Source organism: Temnothorax nylanderi, unplaced genomic scaffold (assembly GCF_030848795.1).
Source record: "Temnothorax nylanderi isolate EJ_2023f unplaced genomic scaffold, tnyl_v1.0 TNYL_tig0042_pilon, whole genome shotgun sequence".
Classification (NCBI taxonomy): domain Eukaryota; kingdom Metazoa; phylum Arthropoda; class Insecta; order Hymenoptera; family Formicidae; genus Temnothorax; species Temnothorax nylanderi.
Window position 1 is genome coordinate 696,795 of NW_027249104.1, and position 27,929 is coordinate 724,723.

Here is a 27,929-nt window from a genome sequence, read left to right on the forward strand (position 1 = left end):
AAAAGATATATTGTGTGTGTATGTGCATACTTAAAATAATTAATAAACTTATAGCGCTATTAATACCAAATAAAAAATATAAAAGTGTCATTTTTGCATTTTTATCGATGCAAAAATTTATGGAAACGTAGGTGACAATATCGAGACAACTCTCTGAGTATAATGATTTCTCGTCGCGGCCCTGATGACGGTCAATAACAGTCACCCGTGATTCGACCCTGAACATGAACGTGAACTGGTCAGGTACCGGCCGGCTCTGGCTGTGCCCGCCTTCCCTTCCGGAATAGCAATTACCTCTTCGACCTCTCAGTCCTCCATAGTCGGCGTAGGACGCCGGTGATAGCTGTTCTCAGTCAGGGACATGTCCATGACTCGTTCCTGACGGTGCCCGTGTGGCAACTCTCTCATTCAAATATCCACAAAGACCTTAATTAAAGTTGAAGTGTATAATTATCGGTGCAACAAGTTACCCAAGTCGTAAAACATGAAGACTTTGTGTTACTTAATTTTATTATTCATTCTGCTCTCGACAACGAAAAATTGTCAGGTAAGATTTTTCTTTGTGAATATTGTCTATTAATTTCCTTGCCATGTAATATTGTTATATGTATGTATTTCTTAGAAACTATCGTTAAAAAAATTTCTTAGATGTATGATGTTGGAATTTTTTAGTTCCCGTAACATGTTTTTAATTTTAATGTTAGAATGGGAGTAAAGTAAATTTAGAAGTTAATTTAGAAGCTATCAATAAAACAATTAAAATTGAGGTCTATATGCGACAAAATGCAAACATAAAACTTGAACTGTTTTGACAGTTTACCAAAGTAGAAAAAAATTGTACATGTGAGAAAATTATAAAAATAATTTTTCTCAAAGTGATAACGCATCGTAATAATTTTTCATTTAAATTTTTAATTATTATTGCATATAAGAATAATTAACCTGTGAATACGATATTTATATATCTTATATTTATGCTTCACAAAACAAATAAAATTATTGATTATATTTTCTTGAACATTGTTTAATAATAAAGCATATAATTCGTTAAATAATCTAATTATTTTGATTTTAGGCCGGGGAATTTAACGAGAAAATGAAGAATTTTTTTGGACTTTTTGGTAATAAACCACCTTACTCCACTACTGATTCACCTGCGCCCTGCTACTGTAGTGTGTACTTTAATATGCATTTTTTGTTGAGTTTTATTTTTATTAGACGTAGTGTCATAAAAGGCGTAGAGAAAATGTATTATACTTCGATCATTGCAATCTAGGTTGTGGGTTGCGGAATGAAGAAAGTCGCATAGTTGGAGGTCAAACGACGAGTATGAATGAATTTCCGTGGATGGCTAGATTATCGTATCTAAACAAGTTTTATTGCGGAGGTACACTTATAAACGATCGTTACGTTCTCACAGCTGCACACTGCGTGAAGGGGTAGGTATAACTAATAAATATCGCACACTTTGTGAAATTGTAAAATTGATATTAAAAACTTAACTCTAACTTTTGTTACATAATTTCGTCATTAAAAGTTTTATTAATGCTTATACATTTTTTTTATTAAAACGTTCCTAAAACTTCAGCAGATATTACACTAATAATATAACAGAAACACAAAATTTAACCGTAGTAATAATGGAAAATAATACTACGTGAATCTTAACAGGAGATAATGTCTAATTAATTTTTTGACATAAATAAAATTGTTGGAAGTGCGCGCGAAATACTAAAACTATTTTCATGAAAATTAACTGTGAGTATAAAATCGCTACAATTCGTGCTGTTGGCATCATCTACTCGATATGCAAACAGGTCAAACTTCATATTTGCATCCTTGATTAATGTCATGCTACAAGGAAAACTTTTAGTTACCGTTAGCCCCTCTATACTGAAGTGAAGGAGTGCTAAATTATTTCACTGTTGATGATTGCAATTTTTAGTTAACTGCAAACAACAACGTAAAGAATCTGTCACCTTAAAGCTGTTTGTCCACATATTTATTTTAATTAAGTAAATAGTTAAAGCATAATTTATTGTAAACATAAATATCGTTTGAAAAATTCGTTTACGTGTCGTTAAAAATTCAATATGTAGTAAATAAGAAAGAAAGCATTCAACACTCAAAAGTAAGAATTTGAAATATCATTTGTAGCATTTATCAGTACATCTTATGTAGCACATTCATCGAGTACATTATCTCATCTATACATATATATCTTTCCTAAATAACATAATTTACAATCTATTTATAATTTTATTAATAATATAACTTTGTTTAATGAAATCATTCAAAACAGTTGAATTTTATATTATTGATGTAGATTTTAGAACATATAATTCAGTCGATATAAAAACAAATAATAATCGAGTCATTACTAAATAAATTAATTCGGGAGATTTTCTCTTACAGTAGGGTTTATTTTCATTCATTTTAACTAAGTTCCCCCATCGCAATCTCATTCGCCAGGCGAATGTGATCAGTTCTTCTAGTCTTATTTTCAGATTCATGTGGTTCATGATCAAGGTTACTTTCGGAGAGCACGATAGATGTATCGAGAAAGGACCGGAAACCAGATATGTGGTACGTATTATGACTGGCGACTTCAGCTTTCTGAATTTCGAGAATGACATTGCGCTGCTTCGCCTTAATGAAAGGGTACCATTAAGCGATACAATACGGCCGATATGTTTACCGTCAATATTGGGTAAGTGCATTTTTTCTTCTTTCTTTATAAGGGTGTGATAAGATAATGATATTAATGTTTGATAGAAACACTTTTATAAAGATTGGATCACCATCATGTGAGTGTACTTATTTTCTCTTGATAAAGACTTTATAAAAGTGTAACAAATATAATAATAAAAATTATAACTTTAAACTTATAATTTTTATTAGATTAGAAATTATAACTGATAAAATGTTTTTGTATAAATACATATATTAAAAGAATGAACAATAATAATAATAATAATGCATATACTACATACTTAAATTTTATTTGGCGTAGGGGAGACCGGGGCTCGTTGGCACCGTTTTCACAATTTCGGCATTTGAGATTTTATACAACTAATTATCATGATTAAACATTACTAATATGATAGAGAGAACCTTTCTCTACATTTTCATGCCAGGAACGCTCCTGTATACTGTATAGTTTCTTTGTAATAAGTGAAATACGAACATGCTGCATTGTAGCCAACTTGCCCCGATAGTAGGGTAAGTTGACTATGCGACAAAAGTCCATGTTAAATTAATGAAAACGTAATAGAAACACAAAACGGGTAACAGATACGTACTTCTTGATAAAGATTGTATCTTTTAAAGTTATTTTGTAATAATCTAATAGCAAAATACTGTTGCAGAAAAACAATTGTAAACTATTTTAAATGTAGCTTTCTTCAACATAAAAATATTAATATAAATATACATCTAGCTTCTACCAGCATTGTAAATAGCAAATCACATGCTCAAACAGGTCTCACGCGCGCGGCAAAAACAAGTCAAGCTAAGCGTGTCTTGATATGAGCCAACATACCCCATCCCTACATACGTTTTATTTCAGTCATTTATTACAATAAATTACTGTTGTTAGTCAAAATAACATGTCGTATAGTAACAGAAACTTTTCTTTTAACTAATGATACGTCACTTTGATTTACTTCTCAAGCTGAAGAACATTAATACGATATTTTGAAACGCTCGAAAATTTACTTGCCACCTCTTGAATCAGAGTTTTCTCTTTTTCTATTGTAATACTTGTTTGATTAAAATAAAACTTTGGGAAAAGTACCTATGTCATATAAGAGATATTTTGTGATAACTTTTCCATTGTTTTTTTCGCTATAAATACATAAACGAAACGCATTGCCAACTTGCCTCTTGTGCCAACGAGCCCCGGTCTCCCCTACATGCTTTGTTAATAATTTCTCTTAACAGTTTGACAGAGATAAAGTCATAATAAGATTTACTAAAAGACATGCGACCGCTGCAGCCTTAATCTAATATGTCGAATAAATTTTATCGACATCCATTTCGATATCCATTATATCACACACAATTTCATGCCCCGTCGATATTACAATAATGAATTTGCGATTATTAAATTTGGCCAATATGTTTTGCATAACCGAGCATAATATTGAATAATATTGCGCGATCTGCGACTAGCCATCATGTTTATTATGCGACGATTACGCGATAGCGGAGTCATAAATTAGTCAATATACGGGTACCTACTCTCAGTTATTGTAATGTCGCGACGCACATAACTGCGTAATAATGAAGATTTCTCTGAAATCGGGGACTTCGAATTTGCATTTCGAATGCACGCAATAATCTTTCCTGAATTTGTTAACGCAGCATGACATGATACACTTACATGCCCTGTTTTCTGGTAATACCGCATATTCGTGTTAATAATGTACGCATAGAATAGACTTGTATTCGAAAACTTCTTAACGTTCATCTTTTTTTAAGTAGTTTTCAAATCTTTTATTTCTTTAATAAAACATCGATTACTTCTAAGAATCTTTCAATTAGACTTATACCAATATATTATTGCTATTAAATCTATATTTAAATTTACTTAACCTTTAGAGGCCGGGAAAAGGACTTAAAGAGTTTTTTTTTTTTTTACTATTTTTCCCTTATTCAACACACAAATTTTGCCTGAAAACATCAAATAGCTTGTGTTTTTTGTGTGGTCGATATTTCGACCACCCCCGGCCTCTAAAGGTTAAGAAAAATATTAAAAACAATATTTTGCTAATTATTTCTAAGATTATTGTTGCTGCAATTACCGACCTTGCGTGATTAATTATTTGTCATAATATATAGTGCAAAATTACGTTTTAGATAACGAATATGTGGGATCAAAAGCAATCGTGTCAGGTTGGGGTACGCTAAAAGAGGATGGCAAACCATCTTGTCTTCTCCAGGAAGTCGAAGTTCCAGTCATGAGTCTTCAGGATTGTCGCAATACTAGCTATAGTTCTCGAATGATTTCAGACAATATGCTATGCGCGGGTTATCTTGAGGGGCAAAAAGATTCATGTCAGGTAATAATCACTGCAATATTTGTATGTGATAAATAAAAAATAAAAAATTACAATAATAAATGAAAGAATTATTAAAAAATACACATGATAAAATGTGTCTTACATTAATGTAATGCGTATTATCTAATAGATATAGCGCATTTAAACATTAAAAACTTTATTATATATGTTGAATATTATTGAATCGGATGCGCGAACAATAGGAATCTTTTGCATTACAGGGAGACAGTGGTGGACCCTTGATAGCGGAGCGCGAAGATAAGAAGTACGAACTCATCGGTGTGGTGTCTTGGGGTAACGGGTGCGCAAGACCTGGTTACCCAGGTGTATATACGAGAGTTACACGGTATATGGATTGGATTTTAAAAAATTCAAAAGACGGCTGTTTCTGTGAGCATAATTAATTATGGTTACCCGGTGATTCTTGCTGGGAGATATAATAAAAAGAACAACAAAGATGATTTTTACGTACTACTGTATGTATAAGCTCTCTGAATTCTCGTGCTAAATGTGTTGTTAGGATGTACATGATATTTCTGTAACGATTTTTTACGCATAATTATATTTAGCAAATTTGAAGTGATGCTGCGCCAGATGTAAAACTGATGAACTTAAATTGCTCAAACAATTTGAATTTTTGTATATTATTTTCACATTTTATCTATATTACATATCTGTATTACATTTATTGTTATATCCTCCTATTTAATGTCTATACAACAGCAATGAATGAATAAGTAGAGACGGTATGACAAAATTACGAATAGATATGATATTATATGATGTCATCGCAGTATTTTTTTTATATTGTCAAACATTTGCAAAAATAATATTATACCATGCAATATTTATTTATCCAATAATCTTTCTTGCTATTGCTGAAATATAGCCAAAGGCTATATTTACAATACTTAATTTTATTGCCAAGGAAATTGACTATAGTGAGATTAAGGTTATATATTTAAGCTACCAGTGTGTGTCATATCTTTCTACAGAAAATCTTTATTATTATAATACTTTATACAACAATGTAATAAATTTGCATAAAGTAGCTCCTTTTCCATACGTTTTTTAGAATGTAATTTATCATGTTCTGCGATTTTATTTCATATTTTAAGTTTTACATTATTTTATACTTCTGCTAATTTTGAAAGTTCTATTAAAAAAAATTTGTTAAATAGATATATATGTATCTAATATTTCAAATATTTTTATAATTTTTATGACAGTATTTTCGAAAAAAATATCTCTTACGAAACTAAATATGTAGCTGAAAATAAATCACAAATTTTAATAGAAGAAGCATACAGAATTAAACATGACATAAAAATTATTATAAACACATGTAGATTTGCACTATTGCAATTATACTCAAAAATTTATTCATAAATCTCAAATATCAAAGATATCAAACGAATTTCGTTGATGTTAAGTGATATATTGATTGAGATTCCGAGAAACGTATGTATGTATAACGGGACGGGCGAACCGGTTACCGACTTGCTTCTCGTGTCAAAATGAAATATAAAAAAAAACGAAACGAACACAACGGTAGAATCAAATGCTTGAACACAAATGTGAAACGTACGGGATATATTCAGAGATATTACATTCTTGAGAGTGTCTCAGGATGCGGGCAATGATAGTCCCGCTATATGACACAAACCAGTTGTTTAAGTGAGACCAGTATCGCCTCGACTACCGACAGAAAAGTCATGAATCTGCAAGACTGTATAAAATTCTTAATTTGTATCATCTTGGTGGTGAATTTTGGAAGAACTGACTGCAACGAACGCGTCATTGATGCCGCCGTAAGCTTCTGCATATCAATTTTGCCGTGTTAATTTCTACCGCAGTGGGCTACTTTTACGATTTTTCATATAGTTCTATCAATTAGTATATTTGACACGTGTAACAAATTTTTCTATTTTAATGTCACTACATTTCCATTTTTCATAAAATTACACTGCTATTTGTTATTCTTTCTATATTTCTAGTTTTCTATATTTCTATATTTCTATATTTCTAAAAGAAGCTTAGAAAGATTGAAGATTATTACTCGAATTATATTTAAAAAATTGTAAATGTATAAAAATTTGCAAATATATTTGTTGGATAGGTCGATGATCAGATTGAAACAAGACATAAACGCGGCGTTTTAGATCTTCTCTTTGGAAGGTTTCGTACCTGTGGTGCTTGCTGTAAGTAATATTATTAATATATAATGTATGATATTAATATATACGTATGTATAATTATTACGATTAAATAATGAGTACCTATGATATAAGATATACAGAGAAAATCATTAAAAAATAGTATTACAGAAACTAGAAAAACAATTTTGGCAGACTGATTCTTGTTATAAATATGATCTTAACTATCATCTTTTAATTACTTTTTTTCTATCGTGCAAAAATATCAAATATATTTTAAAATGATATAACTACTTTCTCGGAAGTTTTTAGCAGCTTATATTACCTACAATCAGAAACGTTAACGTCCGCCCGCATTTACAAGGAAACTTCATATTACAGCAATTCACCATATTTTCACTCTTTCACAAAATAAAATGATTGAGTTGTATTAGTTACATGTAATACACATTATGTGAAATATGAAAGAGATATGTTTCTGGAATATCATAGAGAAATTTGATCGCAACAAATATCATTAATATGTTCCCGATTGTTAAACATTGTTGTATATTTTATTGAAAATATTTTTTCTTTATAACTTTAACATAATAATTTTTTGTTATATATTTTTTTATCTCAATTTTTAAATGTATTTGATATAAAATAATTAATCGATATTTTATACACCTGTAGTATGCGGCCGATCAAATCGTAATGCAGCACGGTTATTGGGTGGTGAATATACAGAATCGCATGAATTTCCCTGGCTTGCGAATATTCACATAAAGTCCAAATTGCTCGTTAGTGGAGCATTGATAAACGATCGTTATGTCTTAACAGCGGCTAGTCAACTTGTTGGGTTAGTACAGACTGAAATCTTTAATATTATTATTAAACACAATCAAACGTTAGTAATGACGAAAAAGACTAATTGTAGAATATTCTGTAATTAATATTGTTCTCGGCAGAGCAACAGCACATGAAATAAAGATATCCTTGGGAGAATACGATCGATGTACTTTAGATGTCTCATCAGTAAACAACAGCGTCGAATCTGTAACTTTGCATCCAGAATTCAATCCGGAGTCGAGTACTCATGATCTAGCTTTAATTCGTTTGAGTCGACCAATCAAATTCGAGAAAAGAATATCGCCAGTATGCTTACCCAATCCAGGTTTGTTTCTTTACGTAGCATAAATCTAGGATATCTAACAAATATGATAATAAAATGTAGAGCTACACATCCAAATTTTCTTTTCTGAATTTTAGGATCAACTTATCTCGGTCAAGTTGGAACTTTAGTAGGATGGACCAGGCACAAAGACAAAATTGATGTTGAACTGTGTAGGCCTCGAAAAATAGGACTTCCCATTCTGGGATATAATGAGTGTATTAAATCAGGAATAAATCTAACATTAAATGATGATTACGGATGCATTGGGGTTGTGGGTACAAAATCTTTGGTGTGCAGTGTAAGTGAATTATACATATATATGTCATATTATATATCTTAATTTAAAAAGAATTTACAAAAATTACATATTATACTTAATTATATCGTAATAATGTTGCATATTTACAGAATGACGTCGGAACTTCTGTGCAATATCGATCATACATCGGAATTTACGACCTTATTGGTAAACATGACCATTTGTCAAATTAAAGCTAATTTAATATCCAAAAATAGCTACATACCAAATTTATATTAGTAAGAAATACAATTATTTGATAATAATTTATTTTTAAAAATGTAGTGAACATTAGGAAACTTAAAGAAAGATATATCTTGTTCGAATTTGAACCTCAATTTATTGAGAGAGATTTTAGCGATTATATATATTTACGATTAGTAAACATGTAAATTGTTAATTGCTGAAGCTAAAGAAATATATTACTAACATAATATATGGGGGATTCCATGCCAAATCGACCAGAGTTTGACCCTCGACCTCTCGGTTGGTCGTTGATTTTTTATGTTATTGTTCCACCTCTAAGATGCACTCTGAATTTTTTTAGATTTTTTTTTTAACAATTGATTTAGTTATAATTTTTTAAACCGACATATCAATGGCCACAATTTAAAAATCTGAAAAAATTCTCAAAAATTCTGTCAGATATCAAAATTTTTAAGCCTAGACCCAAAGTGGGCCGGCGTTTAATTCTAATTTTTTCGAGCTTTTTTCGAGTTTCTTTCGAAAAAAATATTGAAAAAAATTAGAAGCAGACGTCAGTCCACTGTAGGCTATTGCTTGAACATTTTTGTATATAACACAGGATTTTTGAGAATTTTTTCAGATTTTTAAATTGTGGCCATCAATATGTCGGTTTAAAAAATTATAACTAAATCAATTGTTTAAAAAAAAATCTAAAAAAAATTCAGAGTGCATCTTAGAGGTGGAACAATAACATAAAAAATCGACGACCAAATCCGAGAGGTCGAGGGTCAAACCCTGGTCGATTTGGCATGGAATGCCCCATATGTATATCATATATATTATAGGAATTATTCCAAGCGCGAATGAATGCGACGACACTCCTAGGCCAACTGTTTTCACGAAAGTAGGACCACGTCTTGACTGGATATTACAACATACTAAGGATGCATGCTACTGTACAAAATAAAATACAGGCAACCTTTCTCTCAGTAATTCTATGAAAATATTATTGCACATATATGATACTGATAATTACATTTATTTCTTCTATTATAATGTTGCATTTTAGAAAATACACAAAATAATTTTAAATATCAAAATAAACAAAATGTTATTTGCTTAAAATGCATATATATATTGTTACACTCGTCGCGCGTCCGCTGCACAATCACTCACGCGCGACGCGTATTCCGGCACTCGCACAGAAAGAGATAACTCGGTATTGTAAAAGAAAGACGATTCGCGACTTCACAGCATCTACCGGGCGACTCGCATGAGCGCACGGCACGGGCGCACAGCACGGGTGTAACAATATGTATGTATACATTTTCTTATCATTACACAAACATTAAAAATATGAAAATTATAACATATAAATACAAATCATGTATTTCGAAATAAAAACATTTTTATTGCATTATAAAATATAAGTTATATCACAATTCCAAGTTGGCACTGATATAGCTGAAACAATATCATACCCTATACACGTTTTAGATTTACATGTTACAAAGAGGTTTATTCTCTGATCTCTTTTTTATGAAAACGTAAGTTCTCAAATCATCATCTTCTTCTTTATGCACTGACTTTAGTCACAGACACAATTGCTAGAGGAAATCCTTATAAGAATTTATCGCCCATATACCACCCTAATACCTTTCCTGCCTTTCTAAGAGTAATTTATAACACTTTCGAGGTGAGGAAGAGCAGCGACCCGTAAAATCTGCCGACCCATCTTGAACAGGATAAAGTACATTCTTCACATGGAAGGACAGATAAAATTCAACAATTGAATATGTATATTAATTGATTATAAAAACATATGTAAAATATATATCAACCAATAAAAGATAATTTCATCCAATTTTTGTACAAATTTTTTGTGGTAAAATTTTCTCGAAAAATCTATATAATACAACTTTTTCTATACAACTAGCTTATCTACTTTATGAGGACTTCTGATACTTTAAAATCTATATTTCGATTTTATAATTAATTAATTCGGACCATGGAGATTGCAGCGTATTTTGTGCTACGTGATCATTCGTTAGAACTGTCCAAGTGTTAATGAGAATAGCGATTTATTGGTACACGTTCCTCGAGATATAAAATGCCTACGAGGTGATATGCTCGACAATGATGCAGCATCGAAATTGGTTACCGTTGTTATTCACGGTTCGATATAGAAGAGAGTGTTCTCTGTGCTGCGCTCAGTAGTCGCCTCGTGCTGTTTTCAGAAGGTGAAATCTCAACAGAAGTCGCGCATCATGAAGCCCCACTTAACCCTGACGACCGCAATTGGCATTCTTCTGACCCTAGACGTTCGTTGACAGAGTAATTAAATGAAATTGTCACAAGGGCAAGTCGAAATGGAGCGCAAGTAATAATTCACTATTTACCGTATAAATTGCATTGTGCTCATTTTCAGGCACGGGCGCAGAAGCAGCGTCTACACTTACGAGTAAATCCAAATTGCGGTAAAAATTATATTAAAATTATACACATATATGCGCGCGACAAAACTCATTCACATAAAAGCGTATAGGAATCAATATTAGATTTTTTTATTCTGGAATATCCTGTTAGTAAACATTTATTTTTAATTCGATTAACTTCACTTGTATTAATTGTACTTTATAAGGGTAATAATATGAGCAAAATATATCAAGTCAAATATACAAGACATATGTTACGGAATAAATAAAAATTGACAGAAAAAGATCTTTTTTAATCAAATTTTCTCACTAGATATCAATATCAAATTTTTAAACAAATCTATGAAAAGGTATCGTACAATACGTATAATATATTTTATTATCTTTTGTTATACTTTATCTCTGCATATATATGAAATTTTACTCAATTTATTAAATCTCTTTCTTGTAACAGAATGTGGGGAAACAGGAGGGATATCGAATCGCATCGTCGGCGGAAAAATAACAATTCCGCATATATTTCCTTGGGTCGTCGCAATACTCAACAAGAGAAGTCTTCATTGCGGAGGCACATTAATTAATAATCAATACGTGTTAACTGCCGGACATTGCGTTAAATGGTATCTTATCTATATCTTTAATAGAAAAGGTTAAAAGTGCATTTAATATGGTATACTTTCTTTAAAAACTCATACGCAATACATTTGCAAGATCAATGACTGTTTAATAACATAAAAAATTTATTTAGTAAATCATTAAAACATTTAAGTATATTAAAAAAACATACATAAATAACATTCTAAATCATAATGTTAATTTGCAAATTTCAAGAATATTAAAGTCTCCATACAAATATTTAAAATAATATCATCAACAAAAAGTAATAAATTTTATTACATATATTATTGTATATTATTATATATTATTATTATAATTAAGCATTTTGGCGGTGAGAACAAGTATCATTGTACGTTCTAAAATATAAAATATTTTATAATTCTCAAATTTTCTTGCGACTTGCATAGGACGAATCATGCCGATCTCTCGATTGGCGTAGGTATGCACGATATCCTAAATCCAAACGAGGGATACATAGCTGCAATCGATGAAGTAATTTTACACGAAAACTTCGAGAGTGATTATCTCCATGACACAAATGATATTGCCTTGATTCGATTACGGCATCCGGTTAAAATCAATGAAAACGTGAGACCTGCTTGCCTTCCACATAAAGGTCAGCCTTTTCAAGATATTCAATTAAACTTTAATTAAAAATTCGATAAATTAAAAGACACTTGAATATTAAAGTTTAAAAAAACTAAAGGTATTTATTTGTATCTCTCTTATATTTTTACACACGTATATCAGTATATTTAAAATATAAAAAAGAGCAATGTAAATAAGTCTTCAATGATAGGTTCTGATTATACGGGGCAGTACGTCAAAGTTACTGGATGGGGACGTGTCCAGGTCGAAGGAGAACCTTCTCAATTTTTGCGTCAAGCAACCTTGAAAGTAATGTCTTTCGCAGCCTGTAAGAATACTTCATTTGGAGATCATCTTACGGAATCGATGATGTGTGCTTACAACGATAATACTGATGCATGTCAGGTATTGTGTCACGATCATGATCAATTTAATCTTCTAATATACTTTGGGATCAAAATAATATTAAACATTTGTTTTATTGTGCATACATCAGTAAAGATATTGACTTCCTAAATTTTCTTTTACTATGTATTCAGTTTATGTTGCACAAGTAATATACAGAATATTTCAGGATGGGTTTTTTGGAACAAAAATTAATTCTCTTGGTAACAGAAATAATTTACCTACCACCCTACCCCATAAAGTTTCTTCCATGGTGACCTGAAATATTTTGTATAAATCAACCAATATAAGATCGAAACACATCTATTTCTCAAATATATACATATATGCTACATTTGAAAGATATTAATAATATTAAAATTTCAGGGTGACAGTGGCGGACCTCTTCTGTATGAAAGAATGGATGGAAAATATGAAGTAATTGGTAAGAATATCGTCAGTTTTACATATATATTTTTCAATCGTGTTTTTGAAATCGAATATCAATTGTTAATTAAAAAGATTATCTTGTGAAACAGACATATGCCCATAAATTATGCTATGAATTTTATAGTTTTGTTTTCAAGTGTTATAACTATAACATTTTGTCTGTTATCATTTTAATAGGTATAGTTTCCTGGGGTATTGGATGCGCCGATCCTGGGATCCCAGGTGTATATGTGAAAAACACGGATTATTTAAACTGGATAAAATATCACAGTAGAGATGGTATTTATTGCGTGGATAGATAAGCTTCCATGTAACAGATACTAAGAAATAAATGTAAATTTAAGATAAAAAACTTTAGTTATCTTAATATAAACATTGATTAGATATATATTTTTAGATAGATATTTTATGAAATAAATATTCAAATTATGAATCTTGAAAATTGTGCTATTTGTTATTAGAACGATTATTTCAAATATCTTATATGTATATAATCGCTTATATTCACAGACTCCCAAATACAATATCTTATCAATGTATAACCCAGCAGTTCTTTAAAACACGATAAGCTCGATATCATCAGGTCACGTAGGTAATACCACAGCATGAGTATTTCATGGTGGTATGGATATGAATACGATCTAAAACAATCATAATTCTTTCTACGTCGTTAACAAATCACAGTGAGCGTTTTCAATTTTATTTTATCATGGACACAATTACTTTTGTTGTATTAGCGATAACGCTTCGATCGTTTGATGAAACAATCAGAACTGATTATAACCTACGTGTCAACATTATTATAACCGGCAATTCTATAATGCTGTTTTAAAAGAAATATAAATTTGTGTAACAGCTTATTTTTTTATGGTTTTTGTTATACTATTATTATTATTAATATAAGCATATTAATTTTATATATAAATATACTGAAATAATTTGTATATAATTGTCTAAAAAACTTTTTCTTTAATATCTTATAAAATATCTTGTAATTTTTAAATAAGTCATTTTAGCATTTGTCTTGCTACATTCAATAAATTTTAAATTGCCATTGGGCCAAAAAATACTAAAAACCATTAATTGATATGCTACCTAAAATGGGATAAATGCAATTAAAAGTAAATAAAATCATGACAGATAATTAGATCCATTCTTTTATGTCCAGGCATTTACAATTTTCGAACTATATTTGCGATTAAAATTAGAGACAGATTAAATTTGTCCATAATATAATTAAAAAGATAATTATTATACTGTATCATAAACTATTTCTAAACAAGATAAATGTATATGTAAATATACGTGATAACTAGATTATATAAAATTTGTCATATGTATTAGATAAAATTAATATGAAAAAATATATTCTAATGTATTTAATTAAATTAACATATTCATAACATTTATATGTTATTTTAAATACCATAAACGATACAGAGATAATTACATATCATTATATTATATATATCACTATATAAAAGAATCATACATATATATATATATATATATATCTATATATATATATATATATATAGGTATACACACATATACATACATATGTAAATTATTTTTTGTGGTAATAATAATAATAAAGTACATTAAAGTTAAAATTACGTGCTCCTGGAAAAATATAGTAATTGGGTACTAGAGAATATAGATGCATCTTTTAATTGAAAATCTAATTTGCCCTCTGGTACCATTTAGATTTTATATATTATTATATATCATGTATATTAAATTCATTACAAATAGCATATAAAGATTTACAAGATTAGCAGTAAATTTTAATTGAATATAATTGGACGGTTCTTTTTTGCTAGAGAATATAGCATTAATTAAAGAATATTAATACTATAGCTTCTTAGTCAAGTAATTCTTTTAGCAAAAATTCAAGATTTAAAATTGTGCATTGATATAGTAAATTATGCGTACTTAAAATCGCATAACAACATTTTATTCTTGTAAAAAAAAAGAAGATATAAAAAAAGTGTGTAATAATATAACTCTTGCCACTTTAGCTGCATACAAACGTTAGAAAACTGATCAAATGTCTCACAATCAGTTGAACGTGCGATTAAGTTTTAAAATAGACATTCAATAAATTCAAAAAAATGCGTGAAAAAATAAAATATATATGTGTCATAAGAACAGCATAAGAACTCACATTTTATCTGTAAGTCAGAACGGTGTCAAAAATAAAGAGAACCACCGTATTACACGTTTTTAAATTTCGTGGAAGACAAAGTAACATGCCAATAAGTTTATCGGCGCCACGCATGCAATTGTTTTTACACCCGTGACCATTATGTCCATTTCTATCAATGCAGATTAACTTTAATAATTTACTTTTTATTTTTTTTTTTTCTAATTCGTAGAACTAAAATGATTGGGAAAAACGGACATTCGGTATCAACAATATTTCGTTTTAACTATCTGTGTCGTCAGGATGACTAGATTCGTTTTTAAGTACCTCAAATTGACAGATCCAAATTTATCATAAAACTTCATGAAATTTCACTTTTTAGAAATAAATTAAGAAACGTTGATGATAATAATATAAGTAACATACAACGGTTAGATTAATTTATAATTATTTAAATTATATAGCGTGTCACATAGACTAATTAAAAATAAGATATTCATTATTCATTACTCTTATTCATATTCAATATACTCATATCCATTAAAAATAAAATGTAAATGGATAAGAAATCGTGTGCTACGTCAAATGATCAACTATCATATGTGTCATTAAATTAATTAACAATTAATTATAATCGATAGATTGTCCAATATTGATTTGTGTTAATAATTAATTAATCATGTTTAGTGTGTCATATTTTGTCATAATTAATATATCGTATCTTTTTTTCTATAAATTGCTAAACTCCAAATATGTATTATATATATGTTGTTTTAATATTATATGCAATGTAAATCTCCGTGATAACATCTCTCTCTTATTAAAACGCCAAAAAATGTAATATATTAAACAAAAATTATTAATCATTTTCTATTTACTTGCTGATTATAATTTCTAAATACAAATAAAAATTAAAAAATTGTGTGAATTCTTTAACAATGCATACAACCAAGTCTGTCAAAAACAGATTCTGCAAAATGTTGCTTCAAATTTTGTCGACAGAAATATTACAGATTTAATACGATTTGATCACGATTGCCACTTCTCTAGTTTTCGACCAAAACTCCGAGTTTCGAACAAATTTCGATAAACGACATTTTTTTCTGCCAATCTGCTATCAGGTTAAGTCAGTAGGCTTTATCGACAAAACATGAGTTTCATATAAACACAGTTAATGCCAATTTGCCAACGATTTTTAATCAAATTTGTTACTAGCATTACAATATACTAGATAATTTGATTACTGGAGATTAAACATAATATAATGAAAGTTTTATAAATTGTGAAACATATATTGAACTCGATAATAAAATATCAATTAATTATAACATAAATTGTAATAGAAATTAAAAATATAATTAGATTTTTTGATATCATATTAAACGTTATATCATGTATTATTCATAAATTTCGTTACTATAATATGACAGATCGCTTCAATGCTAAAATATAAAACTTTTTAGAAAATTAAATAATATTATACTGAAAATATGCTTAAATACAAAGTATATTACACTTGTAATACTATAATACAGACATTATAAAATTTATGATACTCTACTCGCATTAATATATGACATGAGTAACGTTAGCATTACATTGCGATGTAACAGCTTCTTCAAGTGTACAATCCAGCTTACGATAGCTGGCTGTGCTCGGTCGTCGTCTTCCACGATTATTCCTTGATCTTCGACCCTCTAATACAATAGCAAATATCTGAAATATAAAACGAATTATTTTACATATGACAAAGTCATTGAGAATAATCATAAATGTCTGCAAATAAAAATGCATAAGTTAAACTAACCTTCTGTTTATTATGATAACCTATGTATCCAGCAAGACAAACCAAAGTGATCACAGTAAAAATAGGGAAGAAATGGGAATCGTCTTCCGTTCTCATATTAGAATATTCCGTTAGTCGAACATTATTGTTCTTCTGTTCAAAAGCTTCTTGCACATTTTCATTTTGATTTCCTTTCAAAAAATGCACATGTTATAAATATATAGTTATTAGTTATATGACAGAATTAATACACGAAACAACTTTTATCAAGCATTCTTACCTGTATCTGGATGTTGAAGTGTATCGCCTACATCTGAAAATTATAAACATATAACATTTATTTATATATATGTATGTGTGTATATGTGTATAAGGCTAAGTAAATTATATAAAAAATATAGAATACATTACAATAACATAATTTTTATACATCTGTATATATTATTTTCTTTCTTCTTATATTTCTTTATAAAAATGCATATATAAAAATATTTTATAACATGAACATAATTTATATATTTTATTCTTTTGTGCCAAAAAGTACGACAGAATATAAAGTTTCGGAAAAATATGCAATAAAGTTCATATTTGTTTTTATTACTTTTATTCAAGTTCATATATTTTTTGAAAAAAAATTCGACATATACACATACAGACAAGAAACATTAACAACAATATACATTATAAATGCATATTTATAAGTATTAATACCATCTATATCATTTTCCATATTTTCTTCTGGATTTTCAGCATCATAATGATCTTGCGTATTTTCTGATATTGTACTGGGTTTTATATCATCAATATCTTGTTCTTTATTAGATTTCTCTGCGTTTCCTTCATTTACAACGTTTTTTATAGCTTTATTTATTGATGGAGCTTGTGAATCACTGTTTGGAGGAATATCTTTTATAGATTCTGCAACTTCAACATCAGTACCAATATTCTCTTTATTTTCTTTATTTATCGAAGGTGCTGGCTTGTGAGCTTGTGTCTCGAAGGCATTATTAATTTTCTTCTGAATGTTGTTTGTTTTTTCAGTATCAGATTTTTTGTCTTCGTCAAATTTTACATCTGCAGGTGGCGCATTGGCAGGCATATTTAAGTTACCTTCTTTAACATTATTATTATTGTTAGAATCTGTTGTAACTTGCTTTCTGTTCTGTTCTTTAGAGTCTTTTGTTTCTATCTTTTTAGATTCAACTGATGTAATTTTAATATCATCCATTGTTCCATCCTTTGACTGACTTACATATGGTTTATCAGTTGCCATAAGATCATGTTTTGTTTCTACCTTCTTTGCATTTTTCATCATATCATCAATGCTCTTGATCCAAGCAAATACTGCGCATAGTGGATGAAACTTATCTTCGAAGTCGAAGCATATCCTTACGCATTTGTGAGGTGTATTAAGACTTTTGACCAGTTGTTCCCAAAGTGAATCTATTTTATCGTATAGTGGTGTAAATCCTTGTAGACTGTTACAAAAATCTTCCTGGGCATTATTTTTATTAGGAACATATTTCTCCACATATGAATTGAATATTGCTGTACTATTGAGAGGAATTGGTAACTGACTAGAATATCGACAGATCTTGTATGCTGTGTCATAAACTCCTAAACACAGATAGTCATTTAATGTATCTACACTATAATTCCAAGAAGCAGTTGGATATGCCATAGACGCACAAGGTTTTGTATATTCTGAATCATATAAAAAATTGGATGTCAAGCATAAATTCGAATCATTCTGCATAATGTCTATGATTCTTGGCCTCACTGGTGCGCTTGTCACTACCGTCACTCTCGTGAAGGAAAGAAATAGGACAAAACAGTTTAGCATAAAGATGACGCGAAATAAATTGGTGTAATGGTTTTCCATTATTTTTCTTTTTAGAAATGATCTTTCAGCCTCTATCGTGCAGACTAGTAAATCCACTGTCGCTCTATCGGTTGACGAACATAATTTTATTTTGATAACTTCAATTCTTCTCGGACATCGATCATTTTCTAAAAAGTCTTAGAAAGTTCTCACTCACACAATTCGTGTCGTTTTAGAAACGCAATATCTCAAATAAGTTACTTTTATCCAGCATAACCTCTCCAATTCAATTCTCCTACATTCGCTGGACAGTAGAATACTCAATATGTGTTCACGTATGTCGTGTTCAACTCCGTCGTCGACATACGATAATCGCGCCACCTGAAATGTTCTTATTTCAGCATATAAAATTACCAACAGTAAATAAGTATCCATCATGCAATAATAGCGACTACTGAAGTATTATTATCGCTTCAACATAAGATTGCCATTAATAAACAAATTTTAATTTAATAATTACTCTTTATGCAATAATTTCACCATTTGAAATATGTTAGCATCGTCATCTTAATATAAAATTACCAATAACAAATATCTATTAAATATTAAATCATAATTTTTAAAATTAAATTAGTCAAAACCCTTACTATAATTGTAATTGCTCTCGACTAATTTAAATTGTGTAGATATTCATGATTAATTTGCAATGTAATACTAAAACTTCTCAATTCATGCACGCTCAATCTTTGACACCGACGAACGGTCATATCAGTGTTCCTCGAATATTCCTGATTTCCTCCGTTCATTTGCTGGCAACGAAGTAAATTTACTTGCGATTGCTGATATTTTAACAATTTTTCGTCAATGATTAAGCATCTATATACATATTATTATCAACAAAAATAAAAGAAATGCCATTAATAAAATTTGCATTATCATAGAATTAAAACTATAATACGAACAATTTCTAACAACAATAATCGTTGTCGCGCATTAACTCATCTCTTAATATTTATTTAATTAAAATTTTTAATTTAATATAATTTTTTTAATGGTACAGTAAAAAACTTTAACAATCATATAAAATTTAACAGATTTTAGACAAATATTAATACTTTAAAAATTAATATAAAAAAATTAATTTAGTTCCCACGTGATTAAAACAAAATAACTCAAAGTAACTTGAAATTATATTCAACTTAGTAACCTAAAATATAACATATCCAATCACATCACAATAGCCAACTAGTTTTGGTAATTTATTTTATAAAATCGTGAAAGTATTGTTAAATCATGCGACACGAGGAGATACAGAATGCGATTGATTCATTGAAACAAGAAGAAATCGCGACAATAAAAGCAAAGAAACAGGAAGTCATAAACGACGTAAAACTTTCTTTAAAGCAAAGACAATTTGATAAAATAGCGATAGAAAATGTGCATTCCGATATAGAAATGAGCATTCGACAGAAGGAGATTAAGGATACCAAAAAATTACAAGGAGAAAAAGCCATGTTTCAGGTTAACATAACATTAAAGTTATCTAAACTATTTTATGTTATGTGAAGAAAACTGTGTTTTATTTTACTGGCATTATTTTACTTTATCGGCACTCTTTCATATTAATTCTCATGGAAGAGGTTTTGTTTTGCAATTTTATACGCGATTATGTTTGAGTTGTACTTGAGATTGTACGTACAGGACGATAAATCAGTTTTGGCATAAGCAATATTCATATATCATTTTTGTATTAGTATTCTCATTAATATATACATACAAATGTATATATAGAAATTGTATAATATCCTGAAACTAAAATCCCCTTTAATATATAAACTTCAAGTAATTTTCTTAATTTTTAAACCAAAATCTTTAATAAACGCAGGTCCGTCAAGATCTCAGTGCTATCATCGAAGCCGGTATAAAATGCATTTACCCGTCAGCAATTATTCCTAAGAAGATCAAGTATGACGGTCGTACAACGCTAATAATTAATGATGTCAAATATAAAATAAATAATAACTTGCATATCATTGGCTGGGGCAAGGAAGCAGTTATGATGAGCTCGGCATTCGAAAGAATGGTTGGCAAACAATTGAAAAAGGGATTTATTGTAGTACCTCGCAAATCGATCTCCATAATGTGGAGATTCCCGGACGCTCTTCCAAAGTTAGATAGTTGTATAACTTTCGTTGAAGTCGGGACAGAGGGACAACCGGACGAAAAGGCAATTGAGATTACACGAAAAATCGCGAATTACTGTAAGCGATTGAAAAAACGCGATCTATTGATAGTTATGCTATCCCGAGATCTAGACGATCTTCTGTGCTATCCGCATGATACAATTACTTTGAAAGATAAGTTAAAGGTTCTCAACAGGTTAAAAGCTGCTAATGCGACTCTGGAAGAGATCAATATCGTGAGAAATAAACTTTCTGCGATAAAAGGTAAATGGTTTAGGTGCAAGAAAATTTTATTAACTGCTTCTGTGAAACTTTTATAATTCATATATATATATATATCTCGTCACTCGTCTATCTCTTTGGAAATCTATACACAAACACAATCCTGTTAGATAAATAAATGTAATATAAAGCTAATTTTGTCACTTTCACGACTAAATCGCATTGCATTTGAACCTACAATTAAAACTAATTTGTATATCTATCAGTAAAAATCTTATTTTACAATTAGATTAACATCGAGACATTAACGCTTCACGTTAATGTCTTGAAAGGAAAAGCATAACTATGTAATAAATAAAGGTAATATGTAATAGATAAAATTCTATAATATTCTGGCTATCATTACAATTTTCTTATAATGTTTTTGCAAGAAAATATAACTCAAACGATGTGTGTGTAAATTTAAATGGATTTAATTTTATTTAATTCTTTCTTTCTTTTGCTAGTAATATTATATTACTAGAGAAAATCTCAAATTAATATAATATCATATACAGAATTAATATAATACCTACACAAAAATACTTAACTCTTCATATTTATACAAAAAAATGTAAATTGTCTGAAGCTTTTTTGCAAGCACAATCTTTTTAATAATCATTAAAAGATTATATGTATAAACGAAAGGTATAAAAAAAATTTTAGGTGGTGATTTGGCGCGTCTGACATATCCGGCCAAAATCATTACTCTCTTTACGTCTGACGTGTCAGAACCGTCAACACAATTGGCCGGTGATCCATGCATTTATGATCCGAAGGATCAAAGGGCCTTAGCTATTCTGACAAAATACAGACTTATTGACAAAATATCGCAAAATGTACGCGAGCTGTTAAAAGAACCCAATCCTCGAACAACAGCGGCGGACGCCCAATTAGACGAAAAGAAAAGGTACAAGTTCGTGCAGCAATACGTGATCGCATGCAATGCCGACGCTGTAGAATGTATGGCGGCGAATGCTCTTAAACTGGGACTGTCCCCTTTGAAATTAAACTTCACCTGTGGCGGAACCGTCGAGGAATTCGCGCAGGAGTATGTGAAGATCGCGTCGCTAATGATCCTGGCAGTTGAGAACAAAATTACTAAGTTGGAGATGTACGAGCAAATGAAGGAGAGTCCGGTATGCCCTCTGACCGACCGGGAGGTATGGGAGATGTTTCCCACAAAGGACAAATGGGGTCTGGGACTGTGCCTTCTGCTGGGTGGTCGACCGGCCGTTCATCTCGGCGAGCATCCCGGGAAGGGTGGGCCCAATCAGGAGCTCGCCCTTTACTTCTCCTTATATTGGTACATGCGAACGAAGCAATATCCAATTTTGCAAGGATACACCGTCTGGTTCCTCGGCGGTAGCTCTTACGGGAGAGACGGTAATACCAGCGCAGCTGGCGCATTCGGATACAAGAGCCTCGCGACTGACGTTTACCCGGAATACGAAAAAGCGAGGAGCGTGCATGAGGCTGCCTTCCTGAAATGGCGAAGGCTCGCCGAGGATAAACAGAACGAATCGGAGATCGCGGTAAGAACGCGGCAGTGATAGCCCACTTTATTTTTTATTGCGCGCATACAACCGAATAAAGTCGGAGCGGTGAAATATTGAAACATCACTCTGGAAAGTCGATGATGTTACTGGTCAGGCGCGGGTAGAGAAGGGTAGAAAGGTCTTTCGATGCAAAGTATTTTGTAATAGTTTGATGCATGCAACTTTTGACCTGTATCATTGCGGCTGAGATCCGTAGCGCGATCATTCGTGCAAATCTTTTTGCAGGAAGCTCGCCAAGCGGTGGAAGACGCGGAGGAAACAATGAAAAGATACGCCGCTATTCTACCCGAACGAGTTCTAAAGGAAAACAACACGAATTTGTTTTTCTCGAGTATCAACGATGGCGACGAGTTATTGGAACTGAGGAGCAAAAATTATTACGCGCTCGTGGACGTCGGGGATCTTCACGTTATACGAATCGCGCGCTTTCAGTGCAACTGCACCACGGCACCTGTCACGGAGACGTAGATAGGATATATGCCGATAGAGACTGACCTGTCAATCGCACGTTATCGGCAACGGTAGTCCCGGTGTTACAATATTGTTGTCGGATCGAAGAGCCGTTGATTATTTACGACCCTGTTGTGTGCCGGATTTTGCGATGGATTTTACTCCCTTCGTTCTAAATTTATACGCAACCTGCACGAATTGATTTCTTGTTTTAATACATAGTTTAATACATCTCATTTTCCATTCGATATCATATTAAATATTCATATGCTGTTTAAAAAACAGATTTGTATTAATAACATTTAATTAAGCACAAGAAGTATAGCTATCAATCGCAGTGAAGATTTAAAAAAATTCAATAAAAGCAATAGCGTATATTAAATTTTTATTACGACTTGAAGCTACAGTCATCGCAGTGAATATTTCTAAATTTTGACACTTTTTCCGATTCGTGTTTGAATATTTCATCGCTTACAATAATAAATTGAGCATTTTGAAAGTAGATGCAACTTTACGTTGAGTGTGCATACCATTATTTTTAAAAACCTAAAATTTATAACGATACAAATGTATAAATTAGAATTCTATAATACTGTAATTCAAATAATTATTTAGGCTAAATAGAACACAACAAACTTTTATTTTGAAGAAATTACTTGCGGTGAAATATATCACGAAAAATATATATCAGTCTATTCTGAAGAAAAACTGTTACAAAGTGCAAACGCTTGAACTCTAGTATATCTTATCATTCCATATACAGTTGCCTTCACTATTGATAACTTATTGATTCTTATGTGACCTCTTATGTAATACATTTGGCGTCGTTAGTTTATTACAATTGGTACTATTCCGTGCCAAGTGTCTAATAGTACTAATGTTATACCTTTTATGAAACTAATTATACTCAAAACAATCGTTAAATTTATTTTGCAAATCAAGATTCATGGTTAAAAACTAAATGAATCCTATTGAATGATCGGCTCATCGGACGAATGAAACGAAAGTCCCAAGAAGCTCATTCCGCCTTTCCTTGACATAATAGAGATCTTGTAGCTCGGCGTGTCCCTTGGGCTCGGTACCAATCCCGTTCAACAAAGCCTTGGGAATAGACTCAGCTACCTCAACGACATATCCGCGGTACAACACAGTTCTGAGTGCGTTCTCTCTTACATTTCTTCGTGACCAAGTCCAAAATGCCCCTTGAGAATACCACTTACAGAATGCGTGCGCGAACTTCCTTTATTTAATATTACCCAGCTTAATCTGATCGAGTTTGTCTGATGTAAAGAAAATTATAAAGAACATATTAGTTTCATTAGTAATAATAATTCAAATTATCAGGTAAGGGCAAAAAGATAAATTTAGAAAAAAAACGCAATTAACTCGAATTAAATCAGTTTTTAATTCTAACCTGTATAATTGGTAGCTTTTAATTTTAGAAAAATTTAATTTTAATAATACGCGTACAAAAATTAAATAAAATTAGCGAAATTGCAGATATGTATCAAATTATTTTTAAAAATAATATTAAAAATTGTTCATATTAACAATTTAACAGATAACATAAAACTTCGATAATTTTGATATATTCTAACATGATAAAATACATTTCTTATATAATGCATGCATTATTTTTCTAAATTATTATTACTTTTTATTTAATTTATGAATTGCACAAGTTAGCTTAGTATATGTATATATACATATATGAAAAATCTCGAGCAAGATTATAAAAAATTATATCATATGATAAGGCAATACCAATACGTAAGACACAAACTATTTTACAGTCTTATCTTCATTCCTGACTTTGCATTTCTGATATGAGATACTCTATAAATTTAGTTCGATATTAGAATCCTTCATAATAGTTTATTGAATCTCTCTCGTGTAGCAACATATATTACATAATGAGACGTTTTGCGTTGTTTTGCATTATTCTACTATTTGTGGATTATTCAGTGCAAGTTCCGAAATATGGTACGTAATTTCCTCTCTCTATCTCTTTCTTCCTCGATATATAATAAAATAATTTAAATAAATTTGCGGGGAAATTGTCTTGTGTTCTTATATATTTATTATTAACCTAAATTTATTCTTTAGTTATTTGGAATAAAAAGAATGTATTATATAAACATACACAAACACACACACATATACAAAAGAATATATACATTTTCTTTTTTATTTTATAATATACATCAGCTTATCATAAAAATTGTTATAGAGAACTGTCTTAGCGAGGTGCTTCCTGAAGGAGATCAGCAAAGATGTGTAAAAGTAACATGCACATCGCAGAATAAGTTTAAAGTAGAAGAGTAAGTTTAATAAATTATATAATAAAATGTAATACTCTTTTACATTATAACTAAAAACTTGCATATGCATTAATGAATTGTTCGATTGTTGACACAAAATTAATGTACACCATAATTATTTATTTTAGGTGTAATTGTGATAAGAATGCAGGACAACATCTTGGAGACCGTAATTCTGAATATCCTGTTTGCTGCCCGCGGTGTAGCAGAAGTAATACGAGACATTAGAAATATAATATAAATTTCTATATTATGAATATATGTGTAAAATTATTATCAGTTATATAATATAACTGATTATAAATAAAGTATCATATGCATAAATATCTAATAAAGTTACATATATAAGTATATGAATGTATATCATATTTTCTTCCTAATAAAAATAAAACTTTAAAAGGACGATGCCATAATCATAATTCAATAATAGTAATATCTTCTAATTGATTTTATGGTAATTTTATCTTAACAAACATTAGACTTTTAATAATAGGAAAAATAAGAAAAATTTTTTATATTAATAATTTAACATTTGCGTGAATGTGTGTTAAACACAATTTCCGTAAGATTTATATACGTATATGCGTATATTTTATATACGTACACACGAAATATTACAAATATTGTGTTTCATAAAATTACAAAAATTTTTGGTATGGGAGCGTACATATATCTAAATATCGCCACTGATTTTTATTCAACAAAGCGATATACATTTCACATTAATAACAGTATCAACATATCAAAATTTAATGAAGAATAAAATTTATAAGTGTTTTGCTCACTATTCTATTATTATTATTCAGCAGAATATAAAGAAACAGATTTATAATATCCTTTATTTTGCGTTAGTTAGCACTGATGCATATTATTTTGTATAAACGTATATAGAGACGCGATAAATGATAACAGAAGTAAATAATTAAATTTTATGAAAATACTAAAATCAATGTAAACATAACTATCTATTATGTAAATCTTGCGTAATTGATTGCAAATGTTGGCTGATTATACTGTTACAAATACTCTTAAGTGTCCGGGTTCTTTACGGTTGGTACTTTTACCTTAATGTATGCGTTTTACTGATAAGATTCGTAATATTTTAAAATTTAAAAATAAAGAACTTTTCTAATCATAATCATAAAACAGTAACTATAAAACTGTAAATTTTACAGTATAATTATCCAAGACTGACTAATATTGATGTTAACTAATGTTAATCATGTGTAAACATTTGCTGTCTTAAATTAATATGTACATATATAAATGCTCAATATATCTGCAAAGACTTCATTTTAAAAAAATCTGCATGTACATACTTTCTCGTTATCTAATCTTTTTAGAAAGACCAAAGTTCAAAAGACATATGTCAAGAATGTATATATTGAGAATTGTTCCCGCATCTCGAAATTGTGTCTCGAAACTCGTCTCATTCAACGTAAACCAGCAAGATGAAACACTTCGGAGCATTGTGCATACTTCTCATCTTGTTTCATTTCAGCACACAAACTCCAAAATATGGTACGTATTCACATTATATATTACATTATGCATTTTATATTTATCTCCATTACTTAATCTAATGTGGTACTGAATAAAAAAGAATTGTTCAAAAGAGATTATTTGATTTCAATGTGAAATCATGCATTATAACATATAATTCCATTAATCGGACACTAATTTACATGTTTTTCTCTAAGATCGTATACTTTTGACAATTAATTAATGTTACATTTGTAATAAATTGAAAACTTTATACTAAATGAAAATCAAGCTCGTATTTACAAAGCAATGTGGAAAGGTCGTAGGTCAATAATGAGCGATAAGGATGTTATTGCATAAAATATAACATAATTTCTTCTCTTCTAATGAAAAATTACTAGAATATTTTTTAGTGTACTAGCCGTAAAATAAATAAATTAATAATAATTACGAAATAAAAGTTATAGAATTTGACATAATTAAATTACACAAAATAAATAAACAAGTAAATATTATACATAGATAAATCGACATGTCATAACTAAATAAAAAATAGAATATAAGCGAACTACTATACGAATTACA

The 27,929-nt window shown here is 30.0% G+C and overlaps 5 protein-coding genes and 1 long non-coding RNA gene across 6 annotated transcripts; 5 read left to right on the plus strand and 1 right to left on the minus strand.

The window, feature by feature from the left end:
* The first annotated feature begins 328 nt into the window (after window positions 1-328).
* Window positions 329-5,747, plus strand: LOC139771649 (trypsin-1-like). Its single transcript, XM_071704581.1, has 6 exons — window positions 329-547; window positions 1,076-1,172; window positions 1,277-1,439; window positions 2,508-2,710; window positions 4,861-5,063; window positions 5,285-5,747. The coding sequence occupies exons 1-6, from the start codon at window positions 485-487 to the stop codon at window positions 5,465-5,467; spliced, it is 912 nt and encodes a 303-aa protein (XP_071560682.1). The 5' UTR covers window positions 329-484; the 3' UTR covers window positions 5,468-5,747.
* Window positions 5,748-6,429: 682 nt separating this feature from the next.
* Window positions 6,430-10,284, plus strand: LOC139771658 (vitamin K-dependent protein C). Its single transcript, XM_071704590.1, has 7 exons — window positions 6,430-6,874; window positions 7,183-7,264; window positions 7,895-8,060; window positions 8,170-8,375; window positions 8,471-8,673; window positions 8,784-8,841; window positions 9,705-10,284. Exons 1-7 carry the CDS (start codon window positions 6,719-6,721, stop codon window positions 9,824-9,826), a joined length of 993 nt encoding a protein of 330 aa, XP_071560691.1. The 5' UTR covers window positions 6,430-6,718; the 3' UTR covers window positions 9,827-10,284.
* A 536-nt stretch (window positions 10,285-10,820) lies between these two features.
* Window positions 10,821-14,993, plus strand: LOC139771659 (trypsin-1-like). Its single transcript, XM_071704591.1, has 7 exons — window positions 10,821-11,180; window positions 11,288-11,336; window positions 11,749-11,914; window positions 12,320-12,528; window positions 12,712-12,905; window positions 13,272-13,329; window positions 13,512-14,993. The coding sequence occupies exons 1-7, from the start codon at window positions 11,127-11,129 to the stop codon at window positions 13,634-13,636; spliced, it is 855 nt and encodes a 284-aa protein (XP_071560692.1). The 5' UTR covers window positions 10,821-11,126; the 3' UTR covers window positions 13,637-14,993.
* Window positions 14,994-16,969: 1,976 nt separating this feature from the next.
* LOC139771647 (uncharacterized) lies at window positions 16,970-19,432 on the minus strand. The gene is made up of 4 exons (XM_071704579.1): window positions 17,978-19,432; window positions 17,547-17,579; window positions 17,288-17,457; window positions 16,970-17,196 (listed from the first exon to the last, which is right to left on the minus strand). Exons 1-4 carry the CDS (start codon window positions 19,146-19,148, stop codon window positions 17,047-17,049), a joined length of 1,524 nt encoding a protein of 507 aa, XP_071560680.1. The 5' UTR covers window positions 19,149-19,432; the 3' UTR covers window positions 16,970-17,046.
* An 818-nt stretch (window positions 19,433-20,250) lies between these two features.
* On the plus strand, window positions 20,251-23,923 carry LOC139771678 (glycerate kinase). The gene is given in 5 exon segments (XM_071704628.1): window positions 20,251-20,609; window positions 20,974-21,535; window positions 22,199-23,067; window positions 23,317-23,538; window positions 23,541-23,923. Coding segments are annotated over 5 exon segments (2,058 nt in total). The 5' UTR covers window positions 20,251-20,381; the 3' UTR covers window positions 23,718-23,923.
* Window positions 23,924-25,362: 1,439 nt separating this feature from the next.
* Window positions 25,363-26,213, plus strand: LOC139771644 (uncharacterized). Its single transcript, XR_011717944.1, has 3 exons — window positions 25,363-25,524; window positions 25,772-25,862; window positions 25,991-26,213. It is a non-coding gene; the product is annotated as an uncharacterized lncRNA (long non-coding RNA).
* The last annotated feature ends 1,716 nt before the right edge of the window (window positions 26,214-27,929 follow it).

What these genes read in the sequence shown, in the direction of transcription:
- LOC139771649 (XM_071704581.1), top strand. Translation starts at nt 485, where the DNA reads ATGAAGACTTTGTGTTACTTAATTTTATTATTCATTCTGCTCTCGACA. An exon ending in CGACAACGAAAAATTGTCAG is followed by an intron (nt 548 to 1,075) that starts GTAAGATTTTTC and finishes TTTTGATTTTAG; the next exon opens with GCCGGGGAATTTAACGAGAA. An exon ending in GGCAAAAAGATTCATGTCAG is followed by an intron (nt 5,064 to 5,284) that starts GTAATAATCACT and finishes TTTGCATTACAG; the next exon opens with GGAGACAGTGGTGGACCCTT.
- LOC139771659 (XM_071704591.1), top strand. Translation starts at nt 11,127, where the DNA reads ATGAAGCCCCACTTAACCCTGACGACCGCAATTGGCATTCTTCTGACC. An exon ending in GCATTCTTCTGACCCTAGAC is followed by an intron (nt 11,181 to 11,287) that starts GTTCGTTGACAG and finishes GCTCATTTTCAG; the next exon opens with GCACGGGCGCAGAAGCAGCG. An exon ending in TGGAAAATATGAAGTAATTG is followed by an intron (nt 13,330 to 13,511) that starts GTAAGAATATCG and finishes TCATTTTAATAG; the next exon opens with GTATAGTTTCCTGGGGTATT.
- LOC139771658 (XM_071704590.1), top strand. Translation starts at nt 6,719, where the DNA reads ATGACACAAACCAGTTGTTTAAGTGAGACCAGTATCGCCTCGACTACC. An exon ending in GCGGCTAGTCAACTTGTTGG is followed by an intron (nt 8,061 to 8,169) that starts GTTAGTACAGAC and finishes TGTTCTCGGCAG; the next exon opens with AGCAACAGCACATGAAATAA. An exon ending in CAAAATCTTTGGTGTGCAGT is followed by an intron (nt 8,674 to 8,783) that starts GTAAGTGAATTA and finishes GCATATTTACAG; the next exon opens with AATGACGTCGGAACTTCTGT.
- LOC139771647 (XM_071704579.1), bottom strand. Translation starts at nt 19,148, where the DNA reads ATGGAAAACCATTACACCAATTTATTTCGCGTCATCTTTATGCTAAAC. An exon ending in TATGGAAAATGATATAGATG is followed by an intron (nt 17,580 to 17,977) that starts GTATTAATACTT and finishes TATAATTTTCAG; the next exon opens with ATGTAGGCGATACACTTCAA. An exon ending in GTTATCATAATAAACAGAAG is followed by an intron (nt 17,197 to 17,287) that starts GTTAGTTTAACT and finishes TTTATATTTCAG; the next exon opens with ATATTTGCTATTGTATTAGA.